The 20,298-nt window shown below is 34.3% G+C and overlaps 1 protein-coding gene across 6 annotated transcripts in view; it reads left to right on the top strand.

Moving 5' to 3' along the window:
- The window catches only part of LOC100442439 (protein FRA10AC1), a 32,832-nt gene extending 13,869 nt beyond the window's left edge, over positions 1–18,963 (top strand). For 3 of the 6 annotated variants that reach the window (XM_002820995.6, XM_009245633.4, XM_009245634.4), the window contains 7 exons: positions 1,081–1,126; positions 3,162–3,275; positions 4,455–4,497; positions 6,979–7,097; positions 11,919–11,957; positions 17,776–17,854; positions 18,769–18,963. In XM_002820995.6, the coding sequence (XP_002821041.2) occupies positions 1,081–1,126; positions 3,162–3,275; positions 4,455–4,497; positions 6,979–7,097; positions 11,919–11,957; positions 17,776–17,854; positions 18,769–18,811 (483 nt within the window). In that variant the 3' untranslated portion in view covers positions 18,812–18,963. The remainder of the gene's footprint in view (positions 1–1,080; positions 1,127–3,161; positions 3,276–4,454; positions 4,498–6,978; positions 7,098–11,918; positions 11,958–17,775; positions 17,855–18,768) is intronic. The other 3 variants (XM_024254162.3, XM_054522656.2, XM_054522658.2) reach the window with 1 other exon arrangement.
- Positions 18,964–20,298: the final 1,335 nt, after the last annotated feature.

Below are 20,298 nucleotides of genomic sequence, written 5' to 3'. Positions count from 1 at the left end.
TTTGAAGTCCATAGCTTACTTTAGGGTTCACTCTTGCTATTGTATATTCTACTGCTTTGACAAATGTGTAATGACGTGTGTCTACCATTATAGTATCACAGAGAATACTTGCACTGCCCTAAAAATCCTCTGTGCTCCACCTGTTCATCCCACCCTCCTTCTTAATCCCTGGAAACGACTGATCTTTCTACTTCCTCCATAGTTTTGCCTTTTCTGGAATATCATATAGTTGAAATCATGTATATGTAGTCTTTTCAGATTGGGTTTTTTCACTTTGTAATATGTGCTTAAGTTTCTCCATGTCTTCATGGTTTGATGTTTCTTCTTACCACTGAATAATATCAATTGTCTGGATGTACCACAGTTGTTTATTTATCCATTCACTTAATGAAGAACATCTTGGTTGCTTCCAAGTTTCAGCAACTAGAAATAAAGTTGCTGTAAACATCTATATTTAGGTTTTCATGTGGACATTAGTTTTCAGCTCATTTGAGTAAATACCAAGAAGCATGATTGTTGGAGCATACTAGTTACTATTCTAAGTGTTTCATACGTATTATCTCATTTAAACCTCTTTAAACTTCTATGAGTACCAAGGAAGTAGGTACTCATATTTCTACTTTACATATATGAGGAAGCTGAGGCAAAAAAGAGATTAAATAATTTGCCCAGTACTATACAGCTGTTAAGTGGTAGAGCTAAAATGCAAATGTAAATAATCTGACTCCAAAGGCTGTACTTTTTTGTACTAGAATATACTACCTCTTTACTATACCATAACTTCTTTTTTTCTTGTCAGTCTTACAGAACAGGATATATTATTTGTTAACTTAGGTATCTTGTGGCCTGGCACCTATAACTTTTAAGCTATCTTAAAGTAGATTGTTCTTAACAGATAAATTGGTAATTGTTCAATGAATTTTCTTCAAATCCTATAAGAAGAGAAAAATCTGTCATGATGGGAATTACATTTATTTTTTAGTTTGGTGAATGTCATTGTTGGCTCCGTGTTTAGATTTCTGTATAATTTAAATTTAATTTAAATTTACATTGGCATAAATGTAATTTTTTTATTATCAGTTTGGATTTAGGTGGCGAGTAGAAAAAGAAGTAATTTCAGGAAAAGGTAATTCTTTAAAATTTTTACTTTTTAATAGGATAAACTTATTTTGTTAAGTTACTGAATTGGAGTCATTAAGATCATTCCTAACATATAGAAGAAATTATTATCTACAAAAGTAAAATTAGAGAAGATGTATTCATGATACATTATTAGCAAAGGTCAGAATATAATGCTTTAATGATTATTACCTTTATACTTTTGCCTTTAGAACATTCAGTTTGAATGTTCTGCCTATTTCTAAGTATGTAGAAAATATTTTACAAATTAAAGATTTCGTAGCAGGACAACTTTCAACAAAAAAGAAAGCTTTATTTTTTTCCTTTCTTTATTAATTTTTGGAATAATGAATTGGTATTACTGTTTTTCAGCCAAATCCACATTTTGAAAGTAGAAGTTAAATATCACTTTAAACCTAATAGAATTTGGGGGCAGGCTAGTACTCATTTTTGGAAGTCCCTTATATTGAGCCCAAATACTTAGTCTAATAGCAAAAGACCAGACATTTGGTAGGCAATCAGTAAATGCTTTTTCTATGCATTATTGTAAATCTATTCCTAAAATTTTTCCTGGAAATTGTGTATCTCCATACTGTCTCTTGCTATAAAATTAGCTCCTTACTGAGTAATTGCATTTTAAGTGTTAAAATACTGAAAACTATATAGTAGCACTAAGGAAATAATTTTAAACTTACTTTAAAATATCTTTTAAATGGAAAGATTACATTTTTAAATGATTAAATATTTATGCTATCATTGTGGCTCATATATATCTTCCATAAATTGGATATGTTAGGTGTGAAATTGCATATGCCATAAAACAACATTAAGGAAAAAGAACAAATTTAAAGCTATTTTAACTTTTCTTAGGGTTATAATTTAGTTTATGTTTTTATCTGAAATAATGAGGAATCCTGAAATGTCTATCACAATTTTAAGATGTTGTACTTTTATTGAATAAGATTTTCAGGTGAGTTTATAATGCTACCTTTTAAAAAAATTGATGGATAGTCTCTAAATTCATATAACTGAATAAAGGACTAGTTAGGAAAGGGAAAGAAAGCTACTAATGTGATTTACGTGATTTCTTTTATAAAGTTATAGTTTTGTTGCTGTTTTAACAACAAAGCCTTACCTTCTAAACATATAGATTTAATAAAATATTCATTTGGAATGAGTTTAAAAGGCTGATTTAGAAATAAGTATTTTTAGGATATAATTTTCTAAATTCATTTTGATAATTTCTTAATTTTTATGAAAAAGATTTGCTGGTTACAGATTTGCTCCTGTTAGTGCAAATTATTGTGATATAAATTAATAAAAGTTTGATCTGTCTTTTTGCCAAAGTAAATTACTGTTGAGTCGTTTCTCTTTTTTTCTCTCAGGTTATCAGTTAGTCTTTTTTTGGAGGTTTTAATATATTGTGGACATGGTAATGTGTGTGATGTTAATAATAGTGTCAAGTTATTCTAAAATTTAGAGTATCAGGTTTGACTACGTATTGAACTTCACCTCAAAGTGCTAGAATTTTTAAATGTGTTTTCAAAGCCATCTATGCTAGTATTTAAAATAAATGTCATTATGCTAATACTTAAAACTATTAACTATTATTACCATTAAATATTGAAAGGTTTCACCCAGCTATAAGTGCGTGTACTTTGGAAAGTGTGTTTTTTTCTTTTAGGGTATTTGTGAGTATGTTGGGTTTTTTTTGTTTTTTTTTTCCTTAAACCAACTTTCTGAGAAATATGTCCATTCTTTAAAACTGTCTTTCCAAAGTGTAAGATTCCCTAATAGGGAGTCACTAAAATGTCTATCTGAATACAGTCTATCAAGCAAGAATTCTGTGACTGATTTTTTTGGTAACTACTTTGATTCGATACTTGTATACAAGTTGGTTGAACATATTGCTCTGGTCAGTTTTTAAAGGCTGACTATGGCTAATTTGCATATTTTAGAAGTACATTTTAGGGGTAATACTAGATCATATAGATAAATATTGTCACCAACTACCATAGCTAATATTCCTTTCCTTTCTGCAGGTCAATTTTTCTGTGGAAATAAATATTGTGATAAAAAAGAAGGCTTAAAGAGTTGGGAAGTTAATTTTGGTTATATTGAGCATGGTGAGAAGAGAAATGCACTTGTTAAATTAAGTAAGTTGATTTTAGGGGGTATATGATTGATTCTTCCAAGTTTGTCTTTAATTTAAAAATATATAGACTTTAAAATTCAAATACAATTTTTAACATACCTTTCTGGAAGTGCTCTTTTTTCTTGGAGCTTCCCAAAGTCTCAAAGAATTTTTGAGCCTCAATTTTTTACATTTTTAGCATTACAGTGGTGTTTCAGTAAAAAGAATTCTAATGTCAAATGTAAACTGGTAATTTGTAGAGTGGGGCTCTGTCCCCATTAACTTGAGAATGCCACCACATTACATAGCTAAGAGGCACAGTATCAGAAAAGGCAGTGTAATCTCACATTAGCTGATTACTCAGTGATATTATTGTAGCACACATAATAAATAAATTCACTCTGTTTCACAGTATTAATAAAGAAAAACTTTAGGAAGGCATAATTGTTCTTGACCTCAGTCTTAAAACCATAGGGAATAAATACTCCAGAATACAGCAGTTTCCCTTAGGATGCATGTTTTAGAGTCTGTCATTCTTTTATTTATTTTTTAAGTTAGTCTTCATGTGTCAGCTGTTCCTCTCCCTCATCATATTATTGCCTTTAGCCTTCTCTGGGTCCTAAGTAAATGTGCCTTCAGAGTTTTCTGCTCATACCCAATAAAAGTCAAGAATGTCCCCACATGCTACTTATGCACGTCAATACAGACTGATTTCTGAGTTCCTTCTGGAAGTGCTCAAGAGGAAAAGTCAGCCAGTGTGAACTGAGATTAAGGCAAAAAAAAAAAAAAAAAAGAGACCACAATTATGGAACTATTTGAAAAGTTCCTTTGCATTTGAAAGTTCTTAGAGCACTTCAGAGGAAATGACTGTACCCACATTATTATTAGATATCTTTGATGTGAGACACATGTTAACGTGCCTGTGGAACACAGTTTGTTTTTGGAACAAATTGACCACACATTTTTCTAAAACAGTGTTAGAATATTTTCAATTCCTCAAGCAATCTAATATTTTTATTATATGTATGTGTGTATATATTTGCATTTTTGAGGTGATGAAGGTCAGATTGTTTTCTTTAGATTGTTTGTTTCCCCTCTTATAGTAATGGGATATAAAGAAAGTGCGAATTTATGATATTAAAAGTAGATTAGCAGTGTGGTTATTCAAAATCAGCCATTCAGTGGTGTCTTTTCTTTTTAGGGTTATGCCAAGAATGTTCCATTAAATTAAATTTCCATCACAGGTAATGTCTTTTAAAATGCCATTCTTAATGTTTAGTAATCCAGGATATAGTCATTTACCTGCACTAAGTATCTAAATGTAGACTTAGGTGGTTGATGGTTGAATTGGTTGATCATGTAGAAAATCTGGCATTGTCGTATGGCTACATAAACGAGGGGTTTAGAAGTCCACCATGCCCTATTCTTGCCAAGCAGTTTTAAACGTAAAGGCCTATGTGGGGTGGTAGATTGATGTTAGAATTTTTAGTTTGGAGCCAATGTTCTGACACTTTAATATTAGAAATTATGTTGTAAAGCAGACTTCATAAAGCAGTTCTTGTGTCTCATTTAGACAGTGTTTTAGCTGGAGTTTGCCATTCTTACAAAGGATTAGACACCTCTATACTCATTTTAAATGTTAAAATCAAGGACAGGCACGGTGGCTCATGCCTGTAATCCTAGCACTTGGGGAGGCCAGGTTGGGTGGATCACTTGAGGTCAGAAGTTCGAGGCCAGCCTGGCCAACATGGTAAAACCCCGTCTCTACTGAAAATACAGAAATTAACTGGGCATGGTGGCAGGTGCCTGTAATCCCAGCTACTGGGGAGGCTGAGGCAGGAGAATTGCTTGAACTTGGGAGGCAGAGGTTGCAGTGAGCCAAGATTGAGCCACTGCATTCCAGCCTAGCAACAGAGCAAAACTCTGTCTCAAAAAAAAAAAGTTAAAATCAGGCTTTTATTGAATGAGCTTTAATGTATCTGCCACATTGAATGTGTGGGAATACCAGTGTCCTGCAGTTATGGGGTTTGAAATCAGAACTCGGTTTTTAATCTCAGCTTCTCCGCTTACTAGGCTTCTTCTTGGGCAAACTGCTTAACCTCTGTAAGGCTTAATTTTATCACCTGTGAAAATGAGGCTACTCAGGCTATTGTGGGGAATAAATGAAAGTGCATGTAAAGTGCTTGCCACAGTACCTGGCATTAAAGATGTTCACACTGATTCTTCGCAACTTGCCTTTGTGATGGTCAGGTTTTATGCGCTGGATAATGGTTAAAAGTTCAGCTTTTGCAACTTTATAAAATGTATACATAAGCATATTAATTTTAAAATAGCTTTCTTTTTTTTCAAACAATCACATGGGTTGTCAAAAAATAACAGCTTTGTTATAAATGTGCCTATATAGTATTTTAGCTGTTAAAAATAAATGTTAAATAATATTTTTAATTCTTAAAATTAGCAGGATTATTTTTATTATTTTCATTATTCTTTATTTTTTTGAGATAAGGTCTCACTCTGTTGCCTAGGCTGAAGCACAGTGGTGTGATCATGGCTCATTGCAGCCTCAGCCTCCTGGGTTCAAGTGATCCTCCCACCTCAGCCTCCAGAATAGCTGAGACTACAGGCGTACATCACCACACCTGGATAATTTTTTTTTTTAAGTTTTTGTAGAGATGGTGTTTCCCTATGTTGCCCAGGCTGTTCTCAAACTCCTGGACTCAAGCAGTCCTCCTGCCTCAGCCGCCCAAAGTGCTGGGATGATAGGCATAAGCCTCCACACCTAGCCAGAATTTTTTGGATTGCTGGAATAGCCTAAACCTTTATTTCCCCTTCCCATCAGTGATACTGAAAGAAAGCAGAGATTTGTTTTGACCTTGACTTTTGAGCTTCATTTCAAAATGAAAATGATTCTTACAAAATAGGCATTTTGTAATGCCTATTTTAATGCAGTATTTACTGCATTAAATACTATTATAGCATTTGGTATATGTACTTTAACTTGGAAAATCTACTGAACAAGTTTTTTGAAAGTAATCTTTTCCTTTGTCTCTGTTCTCCTTGCCAGTCCCAATTTCAGCATTATCACCTTTTCCCATTTAGTATTTCTTTTCTTAACCTATTAAAATTAATTAATTGCTTGCCAACCTTGTAAACCTGCCCTAGAAGAGATAAAGCTGCAACAATAAGAGTATAAATTATAAGTGGCCTGATGTTGATATATGAATTAACAATAAGCCCTTTCCATTTTCATTCCATTATGCTTTTACTATATTCCTTTATTCTTAAGAGAAGAAATTTCTATTTACTGGTGGCTTAGAGCTGTTCAGCAGTTTCATCTTATTTGTGCTTTTTTAACATGTAGGTGGATATGGATTATGTGAAGGGAAATGAGGTTTGTTTTTGTAATTTTGTTTTAAATGGCTAAGTGATAGAATATAGAAAGAAGGAAACATACAATTATAATTTGTATTTACTATGGTCGTATGCAGAACTTATAGAAAATAATTATTTGTGTCAGTGTTAAGACTTCATTATCTTACAGAATGATTTTAATTAATATACGAGCCTAAAATATTTACAGTCTCACTTAACATTCCTTATTATATAAATCACATTTAAAAAATAAATATTTTAACTGATTTTGGTTTTTTGTTCGTATGATGGTTTTTATTTTTGAAAAGGTCAGTTGGAAAAGTTAACTTTAATTTTATATTGTTAACATAAAGGAGAAAAGAAATCAAGTCAAAAAAAAGAAAAGATAAAACCAAAAAAGATTGTGAAGAGTCATCACATAAAAAATCCAGATTATCTTCTGCAGAAGAGGCCTCCAAGAAAAAAGATAAAGGTAAAAGGAAATTAAGATAAGGCATCTACTCACATTTGTGAGCATGAAATATAATCTGCCGTATTTCATTCATCTAACTGGTGAATGCATTTAGAATTTCATTTTATGGTAGTTGAGAGGAAACTGGCTGAGAATTTAGATATGAACTTAAAGTGAATTACAGGAGTTTTAAGACCTCCTCTAAATTAATTAAGGGTTAATTTTAGTTCATTTTTGGCAGATAGTATAATATTGCCAACAGTTTTCTAATTCCTGGCTTTGTCACCTACAGACTTGTTACTTTGTATAAGTCACTGAACTGCTTTATTTTTCTTATGTGTATAGGGGTGAGGTGAATACCTAGCCTTCATACTGGTCAAGCTTATTGTGGAAACTCAAATAAGAATGTGAAAGGCACTTTGATCAGTGCCTTTAAACAGTCTATAATCTATAAATCAATATAAAATTATAACACTGATTTTATTTATAATGGCCTGTGTGATTTTTTTCACTAGTTTATGAGTTTCTAGAAATGAGAAAGGTTGTCATATATCTGTGTTCTCAGAGCCTAGCATGGTGCTGTGCACATATACTTAGAACTGCCTGCTTTTTCCTTAGCAGTCCTTAAGCTCTCCAAGACTCAATTTCTTCATGTGTAAAATGGTCTTGATTCCTTTTAGAATTGTTCAGAAGTTGAAATGAGATAATTCATTAAGCAGTTTGCATAGTACTTGGCACATATTAGCTCTTACGAAGGTTACTTCTAGTTGCTTTTTTTAGCCCATAATAAAGTAGAGTCAAATCGGCTGTAATTTATAGTGAACCAGACTAATTTAGATAGGTAATTGAATTAGATTCAAGCCAATGTTAATATAATATTTGGACAGGAGAGGGCTCTCTTGCTCCAGCTATGAAGATCATTAGCTATGTTGCATTCTTAGAAGCATTTACTTCTTCTTGCACATGGTGCTATATTCATTATGTAGCAGAGTTTAAATCTACGTGCCCTTGTGGTACTGTCTACTCCCATAGCTTCAAGTATATGGTGTCACCAACCTTTAGACTTCTTAAAATTGATAGATGGTGAGAGGAAGATATTGTTATTTTATTGCTTATTGAGAGATGGCATTTGTAGCAGAATGCCTTTTTGTCTCTATCTTAATTATTTTCCACTCTAAGGTAAATTTTAACCAATAAATGTTAAAACTGTGTTTTGAGTTTTAAAAACTTATTTATCCTTATATGCTAGTAAAATATTTAATGTGTCACTTAAGAAATTTGTTGCCCTCTTGTATTATATGTTCATTCTTATCAAAACTGATACCATGTTAATCACTGCGTATTCCAAATGAAAGAACTAGTCTCTACTTTATGAAATGTTACTCAATACAATCAAAGTAGATCAGGTAGATGAATACTCAGGTTCAGGGCTGGGGTTGGACCCTTTATATTATGCGTACATATGCACACGATCTTCCTTATAGACGTTTTTCCTTTAGTGTTCCATCAGTAGATGACACCTATGTTGACCTAAAAACTAATATCAGAAATCTGGGGATTATCCTTGATACTTTCTTTCCCCTTATTATTTATGTTTAATTTGTCACCAAGTCCTGTGAATTTTACCTCCAGAGTATATATTTCTCAAGTTCTCTCCACCCTACTACAAACCACTATTTTTTCTCTTATAGGCTACTGTTATATTCTCCTTACGGGTTCTGCCTCTGTCTTGCCATCCCACCTTCCCTCCTCTTAATCCATTCTCCATAAATCAATGATTTCCTGTTGTTTTTAGGCTGATAACCAAAATCCTGGACAAAGCTAAAAGGTTCTCTGTGATCCACAACTTGTTGTACTATACAAGGCTTGTTTCTCACCACTCCGTACCTCACGTTCACACTCCCCCCGTGTAGCCTTTCAGTTGTTGGAAAATGTCAAGCCTCTTTCAATTTTAGGGGTTACATGGATGCTGTGTCTTCTCTTCCTAAAACCCTCAGCTCTATCCCAGCTCATCCTTCAGATCTAAGCTCTTAAATGTCATTTCCAAGGATCCTTTCCTGATTTCATCCCCCACCTTGAATCTAAATTAGGACTCTCATTTGTAATGCTGTCATGGCTCCTGACACTTTCCGTTATTACACATATGACAATGTAAAAACCAAAGAGAGGCAGAGATTCTGCCTGCTTTGTTCATTGCTATATCCCTAGCACCCCACTAGCTCATGTTCAGCATAAATAATAATGAGTAAAAGACTTTGAAGATTCTTCAGGGATAGAAGACCAAAGCAAGGTGGAATTGAGACATCTCTTTCTTATGTATTCTCTATTTAGAGTGCCTTTGAAAGCAAAGTCTCTAGAAATATAGCTTTTTTACCCCCAACTTCTATGGTATATAACAGAAAATAACAAAATTTTAGCAAACTTTTAGGAAAACCATGTGGAACTCTTTAATATCTTATCTGGGATCATCTAGAATTAGCTTTATTGTTGATTTGATTCTTTCTTGCCAGACCACCTTAATTTGGACCAGACTTGAAGAGTTACTAATAAACGCTTAACATCTCAGCTGCATTTGGACTGTTGACATTACTCAAAACAACTTCCTTTAATTTTATTTCTATCTTTCTGGCCTCTCCTTAGCTGATGCTTTTTTTTTTTTTTTTTTTGTAAGACAGGGTCTTGTTCTGTCACCCAGGCCCCAGGCTGGAGTGCTGGAATACAGTGGCATAATCTTGGCTCACTGCAGCAGGCTTAACCTCGGAGGCCCATGTGATCCTCCTTTCTCAGCCTCCCAGGTAACTGGGACTACAGGCCCGCACTACCATACTCAGCTAATATATATATATTTTTTTTCCAGAGACAGGGTCTTGCTGTTTCCCAGACTGGTCTCAGACTCCTGGCCTCAAGCAATTCTCTCACCTTGGCCCCACAAAGTGCTGGGATTACCAGCATGAGTCATCACACCCGACCTCCTTAGCTGCTTTTAACTGAAGTTCCTTCTCAGTCTTACATTTAGCTGTTAGAGTTCCTGGGGCTCTTACCTAGATTTCTCTAGTTTCTCTCTGTACTCCCAGTGTAATCCCATCAACTCTCATGGCTTTAGGTTACTGTCTTAGAAAATGTTAAATGAGTAATAGATGGATGAACTAGATAGCTGAATGAAAATGTATGAGAGAGAAAAAGTAAGAAAGATCAATAGCTGACTTTAAGGACCAGTCTGCTCCTCATACCTGCGTATGAGGAGGAGAACAGGATATTTAGGTAGACTGTCTTGGCAAAATGTTCAGAATCTTATCTGTCTCACCATCACGTGTTTCCCAAAAGCTACTACGTCATCCTTCAGGTTTCTGCTTAGCTCAATTCCTTGGAAAGGCCCTTCCTGACACCCTTCTCCTCACTTCTCCAAATAAGATTATGTTCCTCTTACACATTCCAGTAATACCTGTCACTTCTCCTTTAGAAATACATAGTATCCTTGGAATAAATTGTTTATTTTCTGTAAGGGAAGGGACTGTGTGACATGTTTACTTCGTTATCTCTAACTCCTAATAGTGCTTGCTCCCATAGTAGGCATTCAATAAATGTAGGTGAGTGAGTCAGTGAATTCAACCACATTTTCTCAAAGTTGAAAGGAACTTCAGAGATCAGTCCTGGAATCATGACTAAAAGGATATTCTTTAGTTTTGCTTTTCACAGTAAGGTCCTCTGGGCTGCATTTAGGAACTTGTTAGCAACTCACAATCTCAGACCCTTCCAGATCTACTAACAAGTTCCCAGGGCGAATCACATGCACTAAAGTTTGAGAGAGGCACTGCTGTATATCATGTGATTGTTCTGCATTGGTTCAACATTTCCAGGGAAAAGGAACCCACTACTATCAAAAATAATGCTTTACATTTTCAGGTAGTTGTAATTGCTAGCACGTTTCTCTTAACATTCAGCCAAAATCTACAGCTTCCTCCCTTTGGTTCTAATTATGTTCTTGGGCCTCCAAATTAAGCCTAACATCTTTTTTACCTATAGACCTTTGGATATTGGGAAGCAGGTATCATGTTCCTCATTAGAGGATGACAGGAAAGAATACATTTCCTGTTTCCTTACCCTGTAGTTCTTATACTCTTCATCTGGTCTAAAGGGGCCAAAAACTGTGGGTTACGAGGCCTCCTATCCCAGGAACATTGGAGGAATTGTTACTGTCCATCTGTCACCTGCCCTTTTTTACTTTATCATCCTTCAGAAATATTTTCCCTGAGGTCTTATTGCAGGAAGCTCTGTATCGTGGTGATTTTTTTTTTAAATTACACTGACAGATCTTCAGTGCCTTTCTCTCTCTGTTTCTCTCACTGGATGACAAATTCTCATTGTAGCTGAGAATTTTTGTTTTATGACGTAATTGTATGTGTTCTTATCAGTTTCTGAGAACTAATGCTCATCTGCATATGACTTTAGAAAAGATACTGTAAAAAGCAAGTGTTTATTTGTAAACTGCTTTCAAATGTTGAACATCTCTATAGATAATAAATTATTGCTTACATTGCAGCTAATCTGTGAGGTTTTCTTTTTAGCAATATGAGATTTTTTTTGCAGGTATTCATTATTTTTTAAGTTTTGTGCTGGCTATTACAGACCATATGAGCACATAAGATATGATCCCTGCCTAAAAGAACGTAACATTTTAATGAGGGAGATAAGACTAAGGAACATGAAAGATTAGAAAACAGTGAAGTGCTTATCTGTAAGACTATAAGCAAACTAGAATATTGCTAAGAATTCTGGTTATAGCTACATTGATTGTACTACTACAAGATGATAGTTAATAAATCAATGATGTTTCCTGCTCAGGACATTCATCTTCAAAGAAATCTGAAGATTCTCTACTTAGTAAGTAACAAGTATTTATTTAATAAAAATACGCATTTGAGGTATTTGCAATTTAGATTTCCCATGAATTGTATCTTGCTGTGATGTGAATTATTTTTTGTTTTTGTTAATTATTTTTGTACATGAGAAAAACTGTAGAAAAAAGGCCAAAAGTATATAGGATTTATTCCCCAATTAAGGGCATTAAGAAGTTCCTCATTTTAAGTACAGAGAGCATTAAAAATTTTTCCAGTAAATACAATGGATATATCTTTCAATTTCCTGTTATAAAATGTGAAGGAAGAAAGAGAAAGGGATGAGGTTGAAATGGATTTAAATTAGGCCTATGGTTTTCACTAGTTTGGATCAAAACAGATTGGATTTCATTGAGGATTTGCTGCAAATTTTATTATTTTTTCCCTGCAATATTCCAAAAAGTATTCACAATGACTTATAAAAACATACACAGTAAGTTTTTTTAAGGTTAAAAAAGTCAGAATAATGGAAAAATAAGGTAGAATAGCAATGTAAAGCTACAGGTGAAATTTATACACACAAATGTATTCCAAAAAGTCCTGCATAATTGCAGAGGTAGATCACAGATTTGTCAGTGTTCTTCCTAACAACCAAACCTAAGAGTGAAACCAGCAGTAGAAAGATTAATTATACCCATAAGATAATAATGAGAACTCCTATAGTGTTCAGCTTTTTGCTGGCAGTTTTGAGAGAAGGGTCTTCTATGGGTTTTATAAAAGGGTACATCCATTTGTGTCATAACAAACAGTAGCTTTGAATCTAAACAGTAATATAATGTTGAATTTTTTAAAGACTTGTAGTAGGCTCAAGGCCTAATAATAAGGTGTAGTTCAATAGCATATCTAATTCATTTTATACTCTCTGGACTTATCTCATAGAAATTTAGAAACTTGAGATTTCTAGGCTTACTTGATTATTTTATTTTATTTTTTTGGAGACGGAGTCATGCTCTTTCACCCAGGCTGGAGTGCAGTGGCGCGATCTCGGCTGACTGCAGCCTCTGCCTCCCAGGTTCAAGTGATTCTCCTGCCTCAGCCTCCCAAGTCGCTGGGACTGCAGACACCCATCACCATGCCCAGCTAATTTTTGTATATTTAGTAGAGATGGGGTTTCACCATGTTGGCCAGGCTGGTCTCGAACTCCTGACCTTGTGATCTGCCTGCCTCGGCCTCCCAAAGTGCTGGGATTACAGGCGTGAGCCACCACGCCTGGTCACTTGGTTATTTATAAACCTAAGAATTAAGAAAAAAATTTTTTATGACTTTAAAATAATATTTAATGTGGCAAACTCAGGGAAAAAAGTTTGATGATTGTTCTGAATTTCAAAACTCAAATATAAACATTATTTGCATTTAGTATAATTCTTAACAAGAAATTTTAAGTATTCAATGATCAGAAATTTTGCACTGAGAAAAATAGAAATGTTAAGATATTTGTTGTTTAAAAATTTAGCAGAGAGGGAGATGTTGATGGAGGTATTCCTCTAGCTTAGGAATATAGTATATTCCTTATAATTATTTTGCTTGTACCAACTTTGTTTTCAGCATATTTGAAGTGTCTTAAAGCACTGACACTTTCTTTCTCTCCACATAAATTCTAATTTATCAGGAGGTCCTTTCCTAAATTAGGTAAAATGTAGTGACAGTTTCGAAAATACATTCAAGTATAAAACCAGTGGACCAATGTTATCTCAGGATGAAATCATAGATACATACTTCAACAAAGGTGTACACAGGCTAAAGTGGGAAAGTGTATTTTAGTTTTCATCCATTTCCAACAATGAGAGGCGTGAATGCTTATGCAATACAGAAAAAATTCTCCTTTTTCAGTTCTAATTTTTTATCCTTAAAAAATCTTTTGGGGTGAATTCTTGAATCACTGATTTATATTATTCTTTTATTTCTTCTGCCTGCCTTCTCCTTCCCACTGTCTTTCACCCCTGCCCTCTGAATCCTTCCCTGCCTCCTAGAAATAGCCCTTAATGCTCTTTTACCTCTCCTCAGCTAAGTCAAATTTTTACTAGTAGAAGCAGGGTGAATACTGTGAAGACTATATCCAAACTGAGAAACCTCTAGCTAATTTGGTCTTGAAAAAACAAACTATCCACTTCAAGCTGACCTGCTGTTTGGCAGCCGGAAAGCTATTTACCATAGCAAGCATGAAACATATACGTTGTTATGGTATGCCAACCCCAGATATCCTCTCAGGCGGTCAGTCGTCTGTATTACATGGTCTTGGCAATTTCAGACCTCACATTTTGCTCTTTATTTTATTTCCATTTGGACAATACTCAGTTACCTTCTTAACCCATTTGACATCTGGATTATTAAAACCAAATCCATGGAGAAAAATTCAATTTCTGTTGGCACAGTAACAAGTGCTTTAGATATGTTACCTCATTTAATCTTTATATAATGTGCATATAATATCCTCATTTTGTAGATGAGAAAAATCAAGACCTAATGTCTTTAAATGAATGAAGAAACTCAGTTTTTAAAAATGTATATATTTAAAGTATACAACTTGATGATTTGCTGCCCTCTTAACAAATTTCAAGTATTGTTATCTGTAGTCACGTTGCACATGAGATCGCCCAAGAACCAGAGAATTGAAGTAAAGTGTCCAAGGTCAAATAGTTAATGGCAAAGCTGGGATTAAACATAAGTTTATAATTCCAAAGTCTATGCCCTTTACCTGTATCATCAATCAATAACTGTTCATCAGTGAAGTCAACTGTATGTCTATTCTTTATACCTCAGTTTTGGCATATGCATTGTACAGATCCACATTAAATGATTTGATCTGTGTTTCACTTCTGTCTGTAAAATGGGTATAAAGAGACCTACTTTGTTGGATTATTATCAGAATCAAATGAGAAAACATACATGTAAAGTATGTGCCTGACGCAAAGTCAGTCCTTGATAACCTGTAGCTATCATTGTTATCAGAGAAAAGAAAAATACAGACATATAAATCCTATGTTTGTTCTCTAGAATTGATGAAATCAAAAGTTAAGTCTATAAATATCTGACCTGTCTATTTGTTACCATGATTATTGGAGACATTTGCCATTTCTTCAGTAGTGCAAGTTATTAGTTACCATATAATAGCCACAAAAACCAAGGTGATAGACCTACTTTCATTATTCAAAACATGTAGGAAAAATTGTATACAGTTTTAGGCACCACACTCTAAAGGGAACATTGAAAACTTGAAGCAGGTCAAGAAGAAAAAAACTGAGGTATTGAGAAAACTTGAAATTATGTTGTAGGAAGAATGTTGGAGGAACTGCAGATGTTTACCTGCGAGAAGAGTGAAGGGATGGGAGGGAAGAGGTGAGGAAGTAGACATGGAAATTACTGTGTGGATATTTGCAAGGCTGCTACTATGTAGGAGACTTATTTTTTATGACTGGGTTGGCAGAACTGCCCAAAGACAGATTTTTGTCTTAATTTAAGGAAAAACTTGTCCCTTAGAACTGTCTGACAAAAGGAATGGAGAAATGGGCTGCCTCTGGAGTAGTGAGTGTTCCAGCAGGGATTGGATTGGCACTTGTTATTGGAGATGTTGCAGTGAAGGTTCATTCATTGGATAAGTGTTGGATTAAATGACCTCCAGGTTCCCCTTTCAACTCAGAAAGTCAGTGACTTAAATTCTGATCCCTACTTACCAATAATTACTGAATACATTTGACAGTGATGCATTCTTTTGTGTTGCCTGTTCTTCCAATTGTTATTTCCTTGGTAACACCCCTCCTGCCCCTGGCAGGTTGTAACAGTTATGATAGCAATGATTTGTAGTGACTGCCAACCCTCAGGGAACCAGGATACTATAGATTCATAGGGTTATAAGGGAACTTAAAGGTCATTTAGTCCAGTCTTGTAGACTTGATTCTCTAGGGATATCTGGCCACTTTTTTAGTGGGTATTTTTAAAGACAGTTAGTTTATAATGTTACTCTAACCTGACTTGATTTTTTAGTAAAATTGACTGGTATCAGAAAACTGGTGTAAGAAAGCTGGCATGTGGGAAGTACTCTTGGAAGGGAACAAGATAACAGCTGTCCACTTCTAAAGGTCTTGTAGGTTTTGTTCTCTGGCATCATTAACATTAGCAGAGTAATACAATAGTAATAACCTTACTAGGCCTAATTAGTTTTTTTCTGCTTTCCTTATCTCATATTAGTGAGTTTTCATAAAAATAAGAGAAGATTTTAATGCTTTTTTTCCCTCACATTGTCAATTTGGGACACTGGCCATTCCAGTGATGGCTGTCATTGAGCCAGGAATCTTGTTTTCAAGATTAAAATTTTATCGTTTGTATGTAGATCATTAGAATACAAAATGCCCTCCCCCCCTTTTGCCATTTTTGCTAGAATTGGTGTCAGAATAGATTCAGTTAGGAGCAAAGTTCAGACACACATGTTGATTCAGGGATCAGAGTCCAACAGGTAAAAGGCTAGAACTACCGTAACAAATCAATGCTGTTTTATTTTTATGTTGTGTTTAACTAAAGGACATTCTGTATTGACAGGCCACATTTGTGCCGTTTCTTTTTTAGACTAATAATCATTATTGGAGAGGAATTGTTTGCTAATGTAACTACTTTGTGGATTATAGTGTTATTGTCTGATAATTTTTCAGTATTTTTAAATTTTTAGTTGACTAATACAGGTGATTTATTTGAAACATGTCTATTTTGTCATCTTTAATAAAGTGTCTTTATTGTTTTTACTGATTTTGAAGGTAATTCATGCTCATTGTTTAAAATACAAACAATTTGAAAATGTTTAAAATAGAAAGTAAAAGTATTCCAGGCCCACAGGTGATATAATCACTGTTAAATTTGGTTGGCTTTTGCAAACTTACAATACATATATAAAATTACATGTATGTATATAATGTGCATATGTTTTTAACATATCTATTATACTATGCATACTTTTTGTAACTTTTTAAAAATTTGATATAGAATGGACATTTTTCTATTGCAGTACATACAGATATGCTAATGTTTTTAAACAGCTGTATAGTATTTATTTAACCAGTCCTTAATCCCTAATTGGTGGGGAGTTAGGTTGTTTTTTTGTTGTTGTTACACAGTGTGCATCTTTGTACATATGTATCAGAGGTGCTTATTTATGTATGTAAGTAATCAAATTCCTAAAAGCAGCATTGCTGGTCAAAGGGTATGTGTTTTAAACTGATCTATATTGTCAGATTTTTCTCCAGAAAAAGGTTTAGAGAATTTTCACTCCCAGCAATGTGTGAGAATGCCAGTTTCTTCACTGAAACAGGCTTCTTCTCATTATGTAATCAGCATTGGTTTTTTTAAAATGTCTGACAATTTTTTTAAAAATAATTTTACTAGCTGGTCTTACATACTAGCTCAGTTCTTAAGGTGCTAATCCTAATGTAAACATGTTCTCTACAAATGTAAATCTTAACTTGCCTGTCTTCTGTGTAACCAAGAAAAAGAAGAAACTAGATCAGAAACAACTATATTGCAAGAGATAATTCACTTATAAGAGTTAATAGTGGAATTGCTACTTTAACTCAGTGTAACTTAGAGAAGTTTCGATGAGACTTAAATCCTCGGCCTTTTTGCTGAGACTCTTTGGTATCCCTTGGCTTATTTATATATGTTTTAAAAGAATTTATTGTACCTGTGAGAGTGAATTAAATTTCTAGAGAGCCATAAAAGTTGAAGCTGAGTTAAATAAAAAGTAAATTGTATTGGCGAATAATTCAAAATGTGTTTTAAGTATAATAGACTTTTAAAAATCATCTCTTTTAAATGAACAGGAAACTCTGATGAGGAAGAAAGTGCTTCAGAATCTGAACTTTGGAAGGGTCCACTACCAGAGACAGATGAAAAATCACAGTAAGTGCTGATATTAATATATAATATGTACCTTTTCAATCAGTTTAGGAAGCTATAACCACAGCTTTATTAATCGAAAAATACAACATCATGGTGATCTGTTTAATGCCAAGGACCGCCTAGCCTGGTAAGATTAGAGCTTATTCCCAGCCATTGTCATAAGCAGCCAACACATCCAGCTTTCTCCTGATAAATAGATCTTTCATCAGTTCACTTCAACAGATGAACCTCTGGTCCTTGCTTGGATTTCTTCAGAGATGGCTGTTTCTTAAGCTTCCAGAGAAGCGTATTCCATCATACTGTGTATCATAAACCTATGCAAGGGAGTCCCTTGCATGGGAAGTACACGTCTACACTGCTATACTGCTATCACACTGGTCTTTTAAAAAGTAAAATAATAATATTTACTGTTACAAATATCTAATATATTTACTATGCTCAGTGTAGTAAAAAAAACTACAGCCTAAGGAGATTTACCCAATTCCCCTTAGTTATTCCCCAATATAACTTAGGCTTACATTTTTCCTTAAAAATAGTTTCTTTTTTATTCACTTCTTGAGCAGACTATAATTTAAAATGAGAATGAACAGAGAAGTTATAAAGTAAGCCCACAAAGTAAAGAGAAGCAATGACATTTCACAAGTATTTCAAAGCAAAATTTTAGGTAGTACGTTTAGGGAGAGGTGCCAACATATGAAATATTTTTATTTTAATCAATCTGGGTATAGTTATGATTATTCTAGAAACTAAGAATTATTTGATGGCTGAATCATGGGAATATATTGATATATAGCAGAATCAGCCAATATGTTGACTTAAAGTATTTTATTTTTATTAATCTCATATAATGTATCATGTAGTAATTTTTTTACTCGAATTATTGATCTTAATATGTATGCTTTTTTTTAAAATAGGGAAGAAGAATTTGATGAGTATTTTCAGGATTTGTTTCTATGAGACGAGAGAGAGAAGCCTCCGCTCCTTAATGTGAAACTTCATGAAGTTTTAAACTTCATGCAATTTGAAATTCCATATAAGTTTTTATCTGCAAGTTACAGATTGTGTGGTTTGTCTTTGGAAATAAAAATCCAGGTTCTGTCAGAATGTCAGATGCTTTGGAAGTTCATTAGTTCAATTAAAGACTTTCCTGTCCTTTAAGTATCTTTTCAATTGCTTATCTACAATTCTGTTTTATTTGTAGCCTCTAGAGGATAGAGCTGGACAGATTCCATTGTTCCTACATTTTGTAGGTTTTTTTTCACTGCCTTCATTATTTATCTTCTCTTGCCTTCATTATTTTATTTTATTATTTCTTCTTTTTCTTTTTTTTAGAGCCACCAATACTGGATTTGTTTGTTTGTTTTTCATTTTTTTCTTTTGTAGAAATGGAGTCCTCCTGTGTTGCCCAGGCTGGTATTCAAACTCCTGGCCTCATGCGTTCCTCCCATCCTGGCCTCCCAAAGTGCTGGGATTACAGGTGTGAGCCACCATGCTCTGCCAGTTATTTTAAATTACTAGGATTAAAGTCGATTATGTATGTCTTTAACTTCTTTCTTTCCCATTGATAAACTGGCACCCTTCTTATAAGTACCTGCTTTCCCATTACCACCTATTTCCAGCTGCTTTATGAGGTTTTTTGCTTGCCTGTCTCTTGCTTCCTTCTTAACCTCTACCACTTAAGAGAGTTTGTTATAATCAAATTTGACTTCCTAGCCTGTGGATAATTTACTATTAAGTAAATTATTACCACAGGGAGCCAGTGAGGTCCTAGTAGTCTAAAACAGTTCATGTGTTCACAAAAATTGACTCCCCGGCAGAGATTATGCAATAAGATAATTTAACTGAATAATACTATGTGCATGTATCTTGCCTCAGATACACTCATGCAAATATGAATATACCTCTGATATGGTTTGGCTGTGTATCCCCACCCAAATCTCATCTTGAATGTGTACTCCCATAATTCTCACATGTTATGGGAGGGATCCAGTGAGAGATAATTTGAATCAAGGGGGCAGTGTCCCCCATACTGTTCTTGTGGTAGTGAATAGTCTCACGAGATCTGATGGTTTTATCAGGGGCTTCTGCTTTTGCATCCTTCTCATTTTCTTTTGCCGCTGCCATGTAAGAAGTGCCTTTTGCCTCCCACCATGATTCTGAGGCTTTCCCAGCCGTGTGGAACTGTAAGTCCAATTAAACCTCTTTTTCTTCCCCAGTCTCCGGTATGTCTTTATCAGCAATGTGAAAATGGACTAATAGAACTTCTGTGCAGAAATATAAAATGTAACTTAACGTAAGGTCCTAGTCGCAAGGGTCTATGGAGGTGCTTCAGGAGATCCAAGCCTTTTTAGAATCTATGTGCAAACTTCTGTGTATGTTTTTTGGAGGAAAAGTCCATACATTTCAAATTTTCAAAAATCAGATTTTCAAAAGGATTTATTGAT

This window comes from Pongo abelii, chromosome 8 (genome assembly GCF_028885655.2).
Source record: "Pongo abelii isolate AG06213 chromosome 8, NHGRI_mPonAbe1-v2.0_pri, whole genome shotgun sequence".
In the NCBI taxonomy this organism is placed as follows: Eukaryota; Metazoa; Chordata; class Mammalia; order Primates; family Hominidae; genus Pongo; species Pongo abelii.
Note: the sequence above shows the minus strand (reverse complement) of the source record. Positions and strands in the feature narration are given on the sequence as shown.